Genomic DNA, 13,050 nt, shown 5'->3' on the forward strand with positions numbered 1-13,050 from the left:
CAAGATGTAAACTAGTAACCTGAAACGATACGAGACACCGTTCACACAAGAATGCAATTCTCACATCCCGATAAGTCAAATAATTCAAACTTTGACTATAATTATAAAAAAAAGTACTAACACTCATTAAACAAAATGAATATCATTAAATTAGTTATAGAATATATTTTCATAATAAATTTATTTAGAAATATAAATACTAATATTATTTTCTATAAATTTGGTTAAACTTGAACTAATTCGATAATTACGTCCTTTTCTGGATCCTAGGAGTGGGAGTACAAGAGTAGGGTGGTGTTTGGTTGCCCCTCCTAAATTTTAATCGCTGTCCCATCGAATGTTTGACACATGTATGGAATATTAAAAATAGACTAATTACGAAACTAATTACATAGTTTACGACTAATTTGCGAGACGAATCTTTTAAGCCTAATTAATCCATGTTGTGATAATGTGGTGCTACAGTAAACATGTGCTAATAACAGATTAATTACGCTTACAAAATTTGTCTTGTGGAGTACTGACCAATTATATAATTTGTTTTTGTATGTAACGTCCTTCTGACATACCTCCTAGTAGTCGCCGAATCCAACTCCGACAGAGCCATGGAGATGGAAAGGGTGAGGGGGACGAGAATATCAACCGCAATCTCCAAGAGTCCAAACAGATCCCATCGCCCACCACCGCACATCACGACGTGCCCCCTCCCAGCCACCTCTAGTGGAGGAGACCGAAAAAGATTAGATTTTTCTTAATTTATTATTTAACCTCTTCTCATCTCGTCTCTTCTTCCGTCTTCTCCCTCTTGACAATTACAATTATCTTCTTCCCCTGCATAGTCCAACTTCAACAAGGGATTGCTGGCGTCCCCGCAAGCGAGAGAAAACTTTCAAACCAAACCAACAGTCCAATCCAATCCCTCGGGCAATCCGGTCCTGAATGTGTGGCCGTGTGCGTGTATATATACACACGGCCGCCGCCGTCGCAGGCGTCGCTCCTACCGCCACCGGTCTCCCCTTCCCTTCGCCTTGTCGCTCTGCTCCGCTGTTGCCGTGACCCGGAGGAAGGAAGGAAGCAGAGGCGAGGATGGCGGAGGAGACGGTGCGGGAGCTGCGCGCGAGCTTCGCGGCGGGGCGGACGCGCTCGGCCGAGTGGCGGGCGGAGCAGCTCAAGGGGCTCATCCGGATGATCGACGAGAAGGAGGCCGAGATCAGCGCCGCGCTCCACGAGGACCTCGCCAAGCCGCACATGGAGTCCTACCTCCACGAGGTAAAATTATTACTATACTGCCTCACATCGCTCCCCCATGCCATGATTCCTCCTCTTCCCCCGGGTGCTGCTTATCGATTGTTCTTGTTCGTCGTGGGGACAGGATTAGGGGGTACTCTGCTTCCTACTCTCCGATTCCTCTGGGTTTAGTGTTCGTTGTTGGGCTTGCACGCGCTCTCTTTCTCTCGGGCATTCATTCCAATTCGTAATCCAATCCAAACCGCTGATGCTCATGTTCGTTCGAGTGACGAGGCCTTGGATTCCGATGTGATCCCCGCCCTGGCCTTGATTCTTCTGACAGGGGGCGGCAGGCTAGTGTTCTAAATCGCGAATTCGTGATGATCCCACTCCCTGTTTTCGGCGGACTCTCTTCCTTGTCGCCGTGTTTTGGGAAAGCTGGGTGCTTTTCAGTCCAATTTGTTATAAGCATGCCCACAACTGCTGTGGGGACTGACTCTGCAAAGGCTTTTGCGTTGCGTGTAAATTGGTTCTTGGTGGCGTTGCTTCCACGGTCACCCGCGTCTCACTCAGCCTCCCAGCCTGGTCTTCCGGTTCCGCAAAATTTACCATACCTTGCCTGCTATACTTGCTGTACTTTGCTAATCATGTACTGTGCTCTAGTAGTTAGTAGTAGTAGTGGTAGTAAAAAAAAACGGTGGAGCCGAGACGTGCTTGTCAACAGTCGTTTCTGACAACGATTTCACGCTGAAATCGTCTCCGAATGTAGCAGCACTTAGCAAATCATGCACCATACGGTAGCAGCGAAAAAAAAGTTAAACCTGAGAGATTGTTTACTTCTCAGTAGTCACATCAAGATTAATTTCATCCTAATAACCTAGTAGTACTGTACTAACTGAGAACGGCATGTTGCCTCACCTGTGTTTGTGTTTGTGCCTCCTCAGATATCACTGACAAAGTCGTCGTGCAAGTTTGCGCTCAATGGGCTCAAGAACTGGATGAAGCCCGAGAAGGTATTTATTTGTGTATCTACCTCTGCAACTCCAGCTTGCAGCAGACTATGTTTATTTCTCCAGCTGCTGTCACTGTTTCGCTGCTGGTCTGGTGCTAAGCTTTTAGAATTCATTCGTGCTCAGATACCTGCGTCCATAACTACATTCCCGTCCTCCGCTAAAATCGTGCCGGAGCCCCTCGGTGTCGTGCTCATCATCTCAGCCTGGAACTACCCCTTCAGTAAGTTGATGATTCTAAGCTGCAAAAGATTTTTTTTTCTAAAAAAATTGCCCGTCCGAGTCATCTCTGATTTCTTTTCCTGCTAGTTCGTTAAAAAAACCAATTGCAAAAGGTTTTGTGATAAGGTAGTTATTAAACAGTTCGTTCCATGAATTTCTTATGCTTGCGTGCCCCATGCTTGAGGGCGTGCAGTATTGATATTTCGTATCTTGCCAAAGGGTGCCTAGTCCAAGCGGTTAGGTGGTCCGGCGGTACTCCTCAGGTCCTGACTTCGATTTCCCGTGGGAGCGAATTTCAGGCTGAGGTTAAAAAAAATCCCCTCGTCCATCCTCAGGTGCCAAAGCGCAGTTAGGCCCCGGCCCGGTTCTCACAGGGTTACGGTACTGCGTCGGGATGGGGGCGGGGGTTCGGAGGTTTTCTCGATCTGTGTGAGAAGATCTTTTTCTTAAGGGAAAAACCCGGGGCCGTCATTCGAGTTTTTTTTTTATATTTCGTATCTTTCCTTTTCCACAAAGCAAGCTGTACGCAAACGCACTAGTTTCTTTCAGGCACGTCACTAGTCATAATTGGCCTCTAGTCAACATCTGAACATTCATTCAGGAGAGAATTCCTTATTTGACACCAGACAAATGACCCGTTCCTTTTTTGGCCCTTAAAAAATTTTCGTTCCCTATTTGACACCAAGTTCAACTTTCGTTCCTTATACGACACTCCGTCGGGTTTGCCATCCGTGAACCGTTAACTGACATGTGGGCCCCACCACCCTTCTCCCCTTAACTGACATGTGGACACCAGACAAAACAACGGCGGCGCTTGGACGGGGCGCATCCGCGCGTGGAGGTGGCGGCGCAGGCGCGCTCGCACGGCCAGGGGCGCGTCCCATCCCCGCAGAGCCAGCACCCCGCAGAGCCCATGCCCACCCCACCCGGATGGACACCGGCCGGCCGATTCCCCACTCGATCCACTCGCCGCGGCTGCGCATATCATCGACGACGGACGACGACACCTCGATCACCCACTGTCCAATCCGCGGGACCACAGCCCCGCCGGCCGGAGCCGGACCCCCATCTGCCCGCGCCCGCTCTGCCTGCTACCAGGACTGCTAGCTCGCTCATCAGTCGCGTGAGGAAATAGCTTGCTGCTGCGAGAGCTAGCGAGGTCGCCTAGCTTCTTCCGGGTTCCCCAAACACTCTATAAGTAGAAAGAACTAGCCACAGCGGCAAGAGAGCTCCCCTCCCCTCCCCTGGATCGTGTGGTGCGTGGTGCAACGACGTGCGCGCGCCCCGAGCTGGTGGGGTGAGGAGCTGCGGTCGTCGCCTCGTTGGTGACCCATTATTGCTGGGCTGGCCGTGGCCGGCCTGCTGTGGTGTGGTCTGGAGGAGGAGGAGGAAGAGCTAGCGGCAGGGAGGGCTCGATCGACCGGCACGCAGCGGCGGCGGCGGCCATGCAGCGCGGGGACCCGCTGGTGGTGGGGCGCATCATCGGCGACGTGGTGGACCCCTTCGTGCGCCGGGTGCCGCTCCGCGTCGCCTACGCCGCGCGCGACATCTCCAACGGCTGCGAGCTCAGGCCCTCCGCCACCGCCTCCTGCTGCTCCAGTTCCTGGACGACCTGAGCGCGAGTAGGAGGACGCCGTGGAGCGCGCGGACTCCGCCCCCCGTGACGACGGCGGCGGCGTTGGCGGCTCAGGCCTGCCGTTGAAGATGGCGTTGAGGAACCCGCGAGCCGCGCACCAAGGGACGCCGGCCTCCTTGGCAGCCTTCTTCTCCGGCACGGGCTCGGACTTCGCGGCGGCGGCGACGCTCGAGACGAGAGCCCGTCATAGCTGGAGCACTCGGAGAGTCGGAGAAGCTCGACGTGGTGGCACCGTGCGGCCCTGGAGCCGCCGCCGCAGCCTTGCTGCCACGATAGCTCCTCGCCGCGGGGATGGGACGCGCCCCTGGCCGCGCGAGCGCGCCTGCGCCGCCACCTCCACACGCGGATGCACCCCGTCCAAGCGCCGCCGTCGTTTTGTCTGGTGTCCACATGTCAGTTAAGGGGAGAAAGGTGGTGGGGCCCACATGTCAGTTAACGGTTCACGGATGGTAAACCCGACGGAGTGTCGTATAAGGAACAAAAGTTGAACTCGGTGTCAAATAGGGAACGAAAATTTTTTGAGGGCCAAGAAAGGAACGGGTCATTTGTCTGGTGTCAAATAAGGAATTCTCTCTTCATTCAGAGCTCGTTTTCAGCACAAATTCCACTAGAAGAAGCGATGCTTTGACCTTTTATAATTCATATATGCATGTTGTGAAGAAAATATCTTTGGCCTGATAGCCTTTTCCTTGATAATTAAAAGATGGAAGGAAAAAAAATAGTACTCATTACTTGTACTTCTCCATTGTAGTACTCTCTATCGACCCAGTCATTGGAGCAATCGCCGCTGGAAATGCTGTTGTTCTGAAGCCATCAGAAATAGCACCAGCTACCTCGTCTTTGTTAGCAAACCTGCTACCCGAGTATGTTGATAACTCCTGTATTAAAGTTGTGGAGGGAGGCGTTCCAGAAACAACCGCACTCTTGGAACAGAGATGGGATAAGATCTTCTACACAGGTCAAGTTCTTAATACCTATGAATTTCATGGCTCAGTGGTTCTTTTAATTTCTTAGATTAGACGAAAGAATAAAAATCATCACGGACTCTGAAGGCTATGATACAAACACTGCCATTTTTACAAATAGTACATGCATTAGCCATCACACAGTTACGCAAATAGAAATTCTTTTAATATAATCCAAAAGTTCTTGATATTGAACTGTACGTTGTTCTTGAGACTCTGACATGTATATGTTTTGATGAACTTTTCCAGGTAATGGAACTGTAGCACGCATAGTTATGGCAGCAGCCGCAAAGCATCTAACCCCGGTGGCTCTGGAGCTTGGTGGGAAATCCCCTGTTGTTGTGGATTCGAATGTTGATCTTCATGTAAATGCAACTTTGTGTAAACAATCATGTTCTTAAATAAAATTATCATTTTTTAGTTGTTACAGAACTTATATTTTCATTGTAGGTTGCTGTTAAGAGGATTGTTGTTGGCAAATGGGGATGCAACAATGGCCAAGCATGCATTGCTCCAGATTACATCATAACGACAAAATCATTTGCACCAGAGCTGGTATAGATAACCATGAGCATTATAGACAAAGAATCTCTTGCACAAAGCGAGAAACTAAACTTCCAATTTCTGATCCATGAAGTAAATGTGAATCGTTGGCAGGTGGCCTCTTTGAAAAGAGTTTTGGTAAGGTTCTATGGGGAGGATCCTCTGCAATCAGCAGACTTGTCTCGTATTGTTAATTCGAAGCAATTCACGAGATTGCAAGATTTGATAGAAGAAAAAAGAGTTGCTGACAAGATTGTGTACGGCGGCGAGGCTGATGAGGAGCAATTGTAAGGCTTGTTAATCACACTTTTGCAGGTACAGATATACAGTAGTGAAAGTTCTTTGATTTATGTTAACATTTTTTTTGTTGGGTCACAGAAAAATTGCTCCTACACTATTGTTAGATGTTCCACAAGATTCAGCAATTATGACGGGGGAGATATTTGGGCCCTTGCTTCCTATTGTGACGGTCAGTAATATTTCTCTGCCTTCATAGAACAACTGTAAATCTGCAGTAGTCTCTGCTTGGGCACCGGTGTTGCTCTGACTGATAATGTTGATATCACCACTAGGACTCAAAAACCGGCTTCTGAAGGACTTAGAACTAAAAACCACGTGTACATAAACATAATAGGAATGCAGTTGAAGTTAAGCACTTAATTGTATGGGAGTACAACAGTGTCTCTTTGATAGTATTTGAAAGTTGCGATTAAGCATAGTCTTAATTTAAAAGTTTTGGTTTCAAAATGTTAGCTTGAGGGGCAAAAAAAATTCATGATACATAAAAAATTTCTGTGATGTTTTCATGTTGCAGTCGAAAAAACTCGTAAAACTTTGTTACCTGACCCTGTATCTGAACTGTGTTTTCAGGTCGAAAAGATTGAGGAGAGCTTCGACTTGATCAACGCCAAGCCTAAGCCACTCGCCGCCTACCTTTTCACCAAGAACAAGAAGCTGCAAGAAAAGTTTGTGGCGAACGTCCCTGCAGGAGGGATGCTTGTAAACGACACCGTACTACATGTAAGTTCTGCCTCCCCGTAAACTCTCCCAAATGAAAATGAACACCTAGCTGGGAAAGCAAAACATATTATTTGCAGTGATGATCTAACTTTGCTCCCGTCCGGTCCTGCAATGCAACCCAGCTCACCAACCCGTACATGCCCTTCGGCGGCGTGGGCGACAGCGGGATGGGGTGCTACCACGGCAAGTTCGGCTTCGACTGCTTCAGCCACAAGAAGGGGGTCCTGATCCGTGGCTTTGGCGGCGAGGCGAATGCAAGGTACCCTCCCTACACGACGGAGAAGCAGAAGATCCTGAGAGGGCTCATCAACGGCAGCTTCATCGCCCTCATCCTTGCCCTCCTGGGCTTCCCGAGGGAGAAGCATTAGATGCATGATGATCCTCTTGTCGGTTCAGTACAGCCTTTTGTTCGTGTTCGTCAGGTGCACATTATACACCATCATATGCTGCCAAATACTCCTAGAGGCAACAACTGCGCGCCGTGCTTGTGCACGGTTGTATAATGCATATATATTGTCACATTGACATGTACGTCAGGGAGTTGTATAAATAAGTGTGATGTGTCTGTCAATTATTCAGTGTGCAGAATGGATACTTGCATAGGATGCGTGGCTGTGGTCTGAATCTCTGTCCTCTGATGGCGGTGGCGCATCGTACGTGTATGTACTGCTGTTAACTGGTCGATGAAACCGATGTGATAGGAATCAATGGAGTGGAGAGCACAAAACCAAATGCAAGAGCACATGGTGATCAGGCGGTCAGGTTTCTTGGTGGATCGAAAGAGTAAAGATAACCCGTGTACCATACCCGATGACTAGGCTGTAGGTTCATATCTGAAACATTATTTTTCTTGGCAGGAGGCAGCAGCAGCAATATAAGGGCCTGAGCTAGAACTAATTACTGGTTGAGCTGAACACGATAATACTCTGACATGGGCGTCCGTACTTATCCGCACGCCGTGCGCCCACACACCTGCCTCGCTTCTCTATGGCTCGCTCCTGCCAGCAGTCCTTATCTGGATGTCGCACGCCCATGCACCCACCTCACGGCTGTGTTTCCCCGCGGATCGCACTTGCCCGAGACGCGTGCCCGCCGGCGACCCACGGCTGCCCATTCCCCTGCGCCGAGTCGCGCGCCCCAACACTGAAACAAAAATCTGAAACGACTGAAACAAAAATCTGAAACGACTGAAACAATTGAAACACAGGTGTTTCTGACGTATGTTGCAAATGTTTCATCTGGATGTTTCAAAAGTATTTCTTAATGTTGCACATGTTGCAATGGCTATACTTGGGTTGCAAGAGCATATTTCAAGTGTTTTATCTGTTTCAGACTTATGATGCAAATGTCCATCTGGATGTTTCAAAAGTACACTGATGTTGCACATGGTGCAATGGCGCCAGTGGCTGACGGACAGTGGCTTGCTGCGGGGCTTTGGCTCCTACCTCACGCTTTCCTCACGCGACGCGCCTCGGCCTTTCCTTTCCTCTACCTCCCCTCCCTTCCCTTCCCTCCATCTCGCCGTGGCAATTCGAGCTCGTCGGGGAAACCCTACCTGACAAGCGCACGAACGTCGGGTAGGCACACTAACATGCGCGGGGCGGGCGGGAAGCACATCAAGCGTAGCATCGTGCGTAGCAAGTGGGACAGGCATGGGCGTCGGGATGGGGGCTAGCGACCGGACATCCAGACACTAGCCACGCCGTATTAGTCAAGATTGGCTAGCTAGTTGGCTAACAACTAGGTAAAGATTGGCCTAAAAACTTAACCCACCTATTCAGTCCTTCTGTTTGGCTGCACTAGGTCTAATTTGTAAATGACGCCGTATTAGTTAAGGTTTAGCTAAAAATTTAACTCATCTATTAGCCCTCATGTTTAGTTACACTAGGACTAGTTTAAGCCAACTTTTAGCTAGCTAACAATTAGCCCTTGTATCGTAACGGCCCCCAAGTTCACCTAGGTTGATTTTTATAGAAAAATTTCTTTTGAACTTTGCTATCAATACCTAAAATTTCATTTCATATAGACCAATGACACAAATCTTTTTAAATATATGTGTACTTTCGCAATTATGAAACTTCCCATTTAATATATAATTATTATATTATGTATTTACATATAGCAAAACAAAAAAAGACATACACACGATGTGGTGTGTCAACCATCATCCAAATATTGTTTGTATCGGTGTTGCTCTCCGCATCTACCATGCGGTGAGACATGGATGATGGTAATAGTTTATCAGACGGTTCGATTTGAGTTTCACGGACAATGTGGCAACCCGGCGTGCACCTTGGTCTACTTGGGCGTAACTGTTAGATCCCAGCTGGGCCCAGCAGCAGCTGCGCCAGCTTGTTGGTCTAGGTCTGGGGGCCATCGGCGGCCCAAGCCCGTTAGCCAGGCTAGCGGGATCATGCCGCGACCAGGGGTGGATCTAAAGGGGGCTAGGGGGCTCTAGCCCCCCTACAGCTGGCGCATCAATAGAAATATGGAGAGTGAAGGAGAAGAAAAGGTGGAGAAAAGAAGAAAAACGAAAAGAGAGAGGAAGAAGAAGAGATCAACCCCCTTCAATTATGTTCTGCATCGGCCACTGGCCACAACCAAGACACTAAAAAAACACCGCACAGTGCACTACTGGAGAGAGAAAAGAAACTAAGGCCTTTTGTAGTGTGTTGCTTGAGTGATGCCTATAGAGGAAAGAGAGGATTGAGGCATCGCTCGTCACACTGCAAGAGATGATGCTAACTTCTACCGATGCCAAGAAATCTGGGAGCGAAGTAAGTAGATGCGCCGGTGCTAACTCAATAGAAAAATAGGTGACAGCAGGCTCGGTAGTGCGCGATTGGACGCAGCCTAGTGAAGCAAGGAGACTAACATTCTGGGCACCAGTACTTTATTGGAAAAAGCCCGTTTTTGGCCCTCCAACTATGGCGGCAGTTTGGTTTTAGCCCTCCAACTCGAAACCCAGACACCAACAGTCTATCAACTCTGAAAACCAGATAGAAATGGCCCTCGCGCCGACGCGACGGCGGTTTCTGCCCGATCAACCCGCGACGACTGCGTTATTGGGCCTTTTTCATTTTCTCGCGGCCCACTTACTCCCGCACTCTCCTCTCACTCTCTTCCGTTCGTTCCCCAACCCCGAACCCTAACTCCCGACGGCGGCGACGGCGACGGCGGAGGGTGCTGGTGCGGGTGTGGATAGCTCCTAACATTCCTCGTGCGGGGACCCGTTCTAGTCACCGACTTGCTGCTGTGGCGGCGGAGGAACGCCTCAGCGGCGGGAGTTGTGGGCGCCACCGTGGTCTGGTTCGTCTTCGAGCGCGTGGGCTACAATTTCCCCTCCTGTCCAACGCCTTGCTCCTCCTCGTCTCCATCCTCTTCTTCTGGGCCAAGTCCGCGTCGCTGCTCAACAGGTGCGGTTCGCTCATTTGCTTTGTGGTGTTTTGTTGGCGTGGTGCTTGGCCTCTAAATTGGGAATAGTTTGTGATGGATTGTACAAAATTGGATAATTCCCTATCAGTTTGGATGTAGCTTATTTGTTTCTTGGAGTACCTCACTACCAAAATAGTGTATGGTCATCGTTCATAGGAATTCCTCGTTCATATTCTGCTTTGGCAACTTGTAGCACTAAGTCATTGTGTATGATATGTTAACTTGAAAGAAGTTAATTGCATTTGAATTTTAAGCAGTGTAATTAGGTTTCCTCATTCCCCGGAATTGGTTTGGTCTTCATTTTACAATGCCTCTAATTGATATTTAGATTTTTGTGATTTTGCGTGATATTTTGTGATCAGCAATGTACAGTGTACTTCCATTGTAACTAGGCTACATGTTGTCCATTCAGAGTGGTAGTCCGAAAGAGTTTTTTGGTTCCTGTTGCATATAGTGTAGGACATTTTATGCGCCATGGACCCTCTGGATACTCTTCCTATTTGGTTTCATTATGGAGGAGAATTCTTGAGAAGAGGAAATAATGTGTATTACTTGGGAGAAGAAGTAGAGGTGTCATACATTGACCGTGATAAAGCCTCTCTCCCTGAGGTTATGGGGCACCTTAAGGATCATTGCACTGTTAAAGAAGGAGCATTGTTGCACTGGCTTATTCCTGGAAGGCAGCTTTCTAATGGCCTACGTGTTTTGATGGATGATCAGACTTGCATTGAAATGGCAAACAACACTGAGGAAGGAGATGTAGAAGAGATATATGTTGAAGGACATGCAGTTGATGATGAAGAGGAAGAGGATGATGAGGACAACAACTTTGAAGATGAGATTGAAGGTGGGCAAGAAGAACATGATGACAGTGAGTTTGAAGGTGGATACGAGGAACTGACAGATCCAGGTGAAGATGTCTTAGTTGCTCATAATAAGCGTGAAAGTAGGGAAGATGTAGAGAAACAAATCAAATTTGTAAGGGCGTGGTACATCCCTAGCAAGATGGACAAGGGGAAGCAGGTGGTTGATGACCAAGGGAGTCAGCCAGTTGCTAGTCAACAAAATATTTCAAGTGTTTTGAATGACAAAGAAAATTTAGAGGACAGCAGTGATAGTGAGTTTTTGCTTGGAGATGACAATTCATCTGAGGAAGATGAAGAAGTTGTACAGATTCAAAAGAAGTTCAAGGAATTCAAGAAGAGCATGAATAGTGGACAAGTGGCAAATCGGGATGATGTCATCTTGGATAGGCCAATTTCTGGGCCAACCACGTTTGAGCTTGATGATGATGCGAACCGATGATTCAAATGTTAGGAGCTGTCGATCCGCACCCGCACCAGCACCCTCTGCCGTCGCCGTCTCCGTCGCTGCCGTCAGGAGTTAGGGTTCGGGGTTGGGGAACGAACGGAAGAGAGTGAGAGGAGAGTGCGGGAGTAAGTGGGCCGCGAGAAAATGAAAAAAAAACCCAATAACGCGGTCGTCGCGGGTTGACCGGGCGAAAACCGCCGTCACGCCGGCGCGAGGGCCATTTCTATCTGGTTTACAAAGTTGATAGACTACGGGTGTCTGGTTTTCGAGTTGGAGGGCTAAAACCAAACTGCTGCCATAGTTTGAGGGAAAAAACGGACTTTTTTCTACTTTATTTCACACGGGTCCCACGTCAAGTAAAGTTGGCTCCGGTGCCTGTCTTTTGGACACTGCAGCACTTCTGGATTCGATGCCAGTTAACTCGATATAGGACCTTTTTTTCCCCCGGACACCACTATCACACTGTGGACAGCCTAACATGCTGTAGAGAAAAACGGAACAAAGCCCAACTTGGCTTGAATAATTCTATTTCCTTTTTTATTGAAATTCCATTTTTCCTTTTCTAATGCAACGAAATGCTGCTACTAATATATTCAAAATATTTCCACTTTCTACAATTTGCGGCCTTGATGGTATTAATCAGAGCAAAGCAGCTCTTATATTTCCTTTTGTGAGCCATGTACGAATGGTCCACTTGGAACCAATCGTTACGTAATGAGGCCTGGATGTTGCACCAGATCAAAGCTTATTGGTTTCGAACCCATGAGCTGCTACAACAACTTCTCTTGGGCCAAAACTTTAGGGGCATGGTGCATTGAAAAAAAGCCCATTTTACTTTCTATTGGGGTAATCTGATTTGAATCCTTGAATTTTAAAATCAGAGACATTACCCCTTAAACCCTCAAAACCATTCAAAGTACCTCACTAACCTGTTTCGAAGTGGTTTTGATGGCCGTTTTGTCCTTCTCTATTAAAAAATCTAGTAAATATTTGATAGGGTTATTAAACCACAAAGATTGCCTCTAAGCTTCTAAAATTCTAAAAAAGAGTCAGATAGATTGAGATACAATGAATTCCAATAAAATTTTAGAGCTCATGAAAATATCTCTATATAAGCTTCCAGAAATTCGACTTAGCTCTAGAAAAATAGGAAAATTTCAAAATCATTCTATTTATTGTATTTCAATTTTTTTTCCTTTAGCTAGTTTCAAAGGTGGGTTCACCTCATATGTAGAAGTAATAAATTTTGTTTGATCTCTAAAAGTTCATAGATAATTCATTATAGATTAGAAAAATACAAAACAAGCAACAAAATGGTAGGTTAATTAAATATGGATGACAATGAAAAACAAAACACTAGGAAAAGGGAAAAAATAAGAAAAAATAACTAAAATTGAGCACCAATACATTTTTAAACAAATTTAGGCATTGTTTTTTCTGTTTTAAAAGGGATTAGTAATATTTTTTAGATATTAAACCAGATTTTTATTAATTTAGAAAATACATATAGAGACAAAACCACATTGGAACCAATGAAGGAAAAACAAACCTGTCTGGTTTTCTATAGTTTGGTGGCCAAACATATCTAGTTTTTGAGTTGATGGACAAAATCAAACTTGGAAAATACTTAAATGGTCAATAATATTGTCGATGCGGGCCCACGGGATACCCCTCAAGGAAG

The 13,050-nt window shown here is 47.0% G+C and overlaps 1 protein-coding gene across 1 annotated transcript; it reads left to right on the forward strand.

Annotated features, from left to right (window-relative positions):
* Positions 1–682: 682 nt before the first annotated feature.
* On the forward strand, positions 683–7,194 carry LOC136486456 (aldehyde dehydrogenase family 3 member H1-like). Its single transcript, XM_066483346.1, has 10 exons — positions 683–1,269; positions 2,172–2,240; positions 2,364–2,460; positions 4,847–5,053; positions 5,310–5,425; positions 5,511–5,615; positions 5,718–5,890; positions 5,982–6,072; positions 6,474–6,623; positions 6,746–7,194. Exons 1-10 carry the CDS (start codon positions 1,087–1,089, stop codon positions 6,989–6,991), a joined length of 1,437 nt encoding a protein of 478 aa, XP_066339443.1. The 5' UTR covers positions 683–1,086; the 3' UTR covers positions 6,992–7,194.
* Positions 7,195–13,050: the final 5,856 nt, after the last annotated feature.

Source organism: Miscanthus floridulus, chromosome 10 (assembly GCF_019320115.1).
Source record: "Miscanthus floridulus cultivar M001 chromosome 10, ASM1932011v1, whole genome shotgun sequence".
In the NCBI taxonomy this organism is placed as follows: Eukaryota; Viridiplantae; Streptophyta; class Magnoliopsida; order Poales; family Poaceae; genus Miscanthus; species Miscanthus floridulus.

Excerpts from the sequence above, each read along its gene's own strand:
- LOC136486456 (XM_066483346.1), top strand. The coding sequence starts at position 1,087 with ATGGCGGAGGAGACGGTGCGGGAGCTGCGCGCGAGCTTCGCGGCGGGG. Across the intron at positions 2,461-4,846 it reads AGCCTGGAACTACCCCTTCA|TACTCTCTATCGACCCAGTC; the intron begins GTAAGTTGATGA and ends TCTCCATTGTAG. Across the intron at positions 6,073-6,473 it reads CCTTGCTTCCTATTGTGACG|GTCGAAAAGATTGAGGAGAG; the intron begins GTCAGTAATATT and ends CTGTGTTTTCAG.